The sequence below is a fragment of the Palaemon carinicauda genome, chromosome 4 (assembly GCF_036898095.1).
Source record: "Palaemon carinicauda isolate YSFRI2023 chromosome 4, ASM3689809v2, whole genome shotgun sequence".
NCBI classification, from domain to species: domain Eukaryota; kingdom Metazoa; phylum Arthropoda; class Malacostraca; order Decapoda; family Palaemonidae; genus Palaemon; species Palaemon carinicauda.
The window spans coordinates 190,583,593-190,586,029 of NC_090728.1; the positions used below are offsets into that span (position 1 = coordinate 190,583,593).

Below are 2,437 nucleotides of genomic sequence, written 5' to 3' on the forward strand. Positions count from 1 at the left end.
AAAAAGTGAATTAACTATATTCTAATACAATTTTGAATACCATGACTAATTAATACTTGGAAAATGGCGATACATCATGGCATTCTGCATCTATTTCCATGGTGAAATTCTGTGATTATTTATTTTTACTAAATAAAAACCCAAAATGTAATTAATAAAAAGCAACCAATATTAGGGCCCAGTGAAAATTTAATCATCAGTGCAATATATTATACATGAAAAGCTCCAGTATCTACAGCCTATAAAGAAAAATTAATTTAATACAGATTTATAAAAACCCAAAATGTAATTAATAAAAAGCAACCCACATTAGGGCCCAGTGAAAAGTTAATCATCTGTTCAATATATTATATATGAAAAGCACCAGTATCTACAGCCTAAAAAGAAAAATTAATTTGATACTGGTTAATAAAAACCCAAAATGTAATTAATAAAAAAGCAACCCACATTAGGGCCCAGTGAAAAGTTAATCATCAGTGCAATATATTCAACATAAAAAGCACCAGTATCAACACCCCATAAAGAAAAGTTGATTTATTGATTGAATACCATATAAAGTACAGTAAAAGTGGGGAAACACATCTATCCGTGAATAGCAGAGTACAGTGTCAGCGAATCCGCAATGAACTTGCAACCCTACTCCATAACAGATATAGATACGACGCCTTTTAAGACCTATGACGAACTGAGCTCGAATAGCAGTCAGAAGGCAAGAGCTGGAAGCCGTGGAAAGATACCCTACTATGGAAGCTCTTCCAGTTCTTCCAGATGCCCTTCCACCTCCTCTTCTCCTTCTGGTCCCTGCAATCACACCTCCGGCCATCATGCGACTAAGGGTATCTTCTATCCGAAGGACACCTCTCACTGGAACCAGGATATCAGCCGTCCGTTCTGGAAGGAAAGCGGCGTACCCACTTGGAATGCTACGGAGCAACGACCCTGGAACGGCGCTGGAAACGAAACGGGCTGGACCTTTCCTTTCGAAGCAGCCTGGAACACCACCACCACCACTCACCTTGACAGGCCTTATCCCACTGGGGAAAACCTATCCCCAATTGGGGAGAACACTGCTTATGGGAACGTGACTGTCACCGACGTAGGAGGCTTTGATGGGATTGATGAATGGAGTCCAGGGCTCTTAGCTGTTACTGGAATCTCTCTCTACACGTTAGCTCTCTGCACAGCCGTGGGCAATGCTCTTGTCATCCACGCGATAAGAACGGAAAAGAGGTTGCAAACGGTGAGTAAATAATCCTTTCTGACCCTTTGAAGTGATATGGAAAACTGGTGTAGCTAATTCTTCTTCACTCCCAGTTAACGGTTTCAGCTAAATGTTGCACTTTGGTCCTTTTTCCATAAATTTTGCCAAGATAAATTTCCTACAAAATATTCCTTCACTGTTCTCTTACACTTGTTATAAAGTTGCCATTTTCCATAGGCAACAAAATTGGGTTATGCGAAATTTCTCAATAAACAAATGGACAGATTAGGTATCACACATTGGCAACGATGATATTTCATAAAGAGGAAACATTGAAAGTTCTTACAATCACACCCTAATGCCGCTTAACTATAAACCATATATGTAAATTGTAGTTTCTGAAGTAAATAACGTCAACATGCTGAGATAGGAAACTTATAGCTCTATAAATATCAATCTTATTTATAAATAGCCGCAATTACTTTTTCCAGCCTATTTATGTTTAATTATATTTTCCTGTCCATATATACATATGTACATATATATATATATATATATATATATATATATATATATATATATATATGTGTGTGTGTGTGTGTGTGTGTATGTATATATAATATACTGTAACATATAATACATATACATGCTGTATATAATATATATATATATAACTATATATATAGATATATATACCTATATATATATATATATACATATATATATATATATATATATATATATGTATATATATATATATATATATATATATATATATATATATATCACATACACAAACAAATAACAGCAATTCTGAATGCTTAACTATGTCCCTTCAATCTTTTCCTAAGATGCTCCATTTTTCTCCCAATTTTCAGTAGAATTTTTATAATCGCTAACAACATTCATCATCTTCCCCAGACCCTGTGTATATTGAAGAGTACAGAACCCGCAAGTGTTTGAAAAAGCTTTTACAAAATAAGTGTGGAAAATCAGATAACATCGTTCGTGCCCTCCATGCAATGCTATCTTTTGACAGAAATGCTTCCAATATGACACCATATATAAATTCTCAGTCTTTCTCTCGACGGTTTTCTATCTGAAACTAAAATTTCGTACAATCCGTACGAAAATATTGTGCAAACCATTGCTTATGGGACTGAAACTCTTACTTATGAGGAACATAACTTCTTGATCTCTCTCTCTCTCTCTCTCTCTCTCTCTCTCTCTCTCTCT

The 2,437-nt window shown here is 35.2% G+C and overlaps 1 protein-coding gene across 1 annotated transcript in view; it reads left to right on the forward strand.

Moving 5' to 3' along the window:
- The first annotated feature begins 529 nt into the window (after positions 1–529).
- Positions 530–2,437, forward strand: part of LOC137639240 (histamine H1 receptor-like) — an 8,619-nt gene continuing 6,711 nt past the window's right edge. Inside the window, exon 1 of the mRNA XM_068371533.1 lies at positions 530–1,240. Within this exon, the coding sequence (XP_068227634.1) occupies positions 623–1,240 (618 nt within the window). The 5' untranslated portion in view covers positions 530–622. The remainder of the gene's footprint in view (positions 1,241–2,437) is intronic.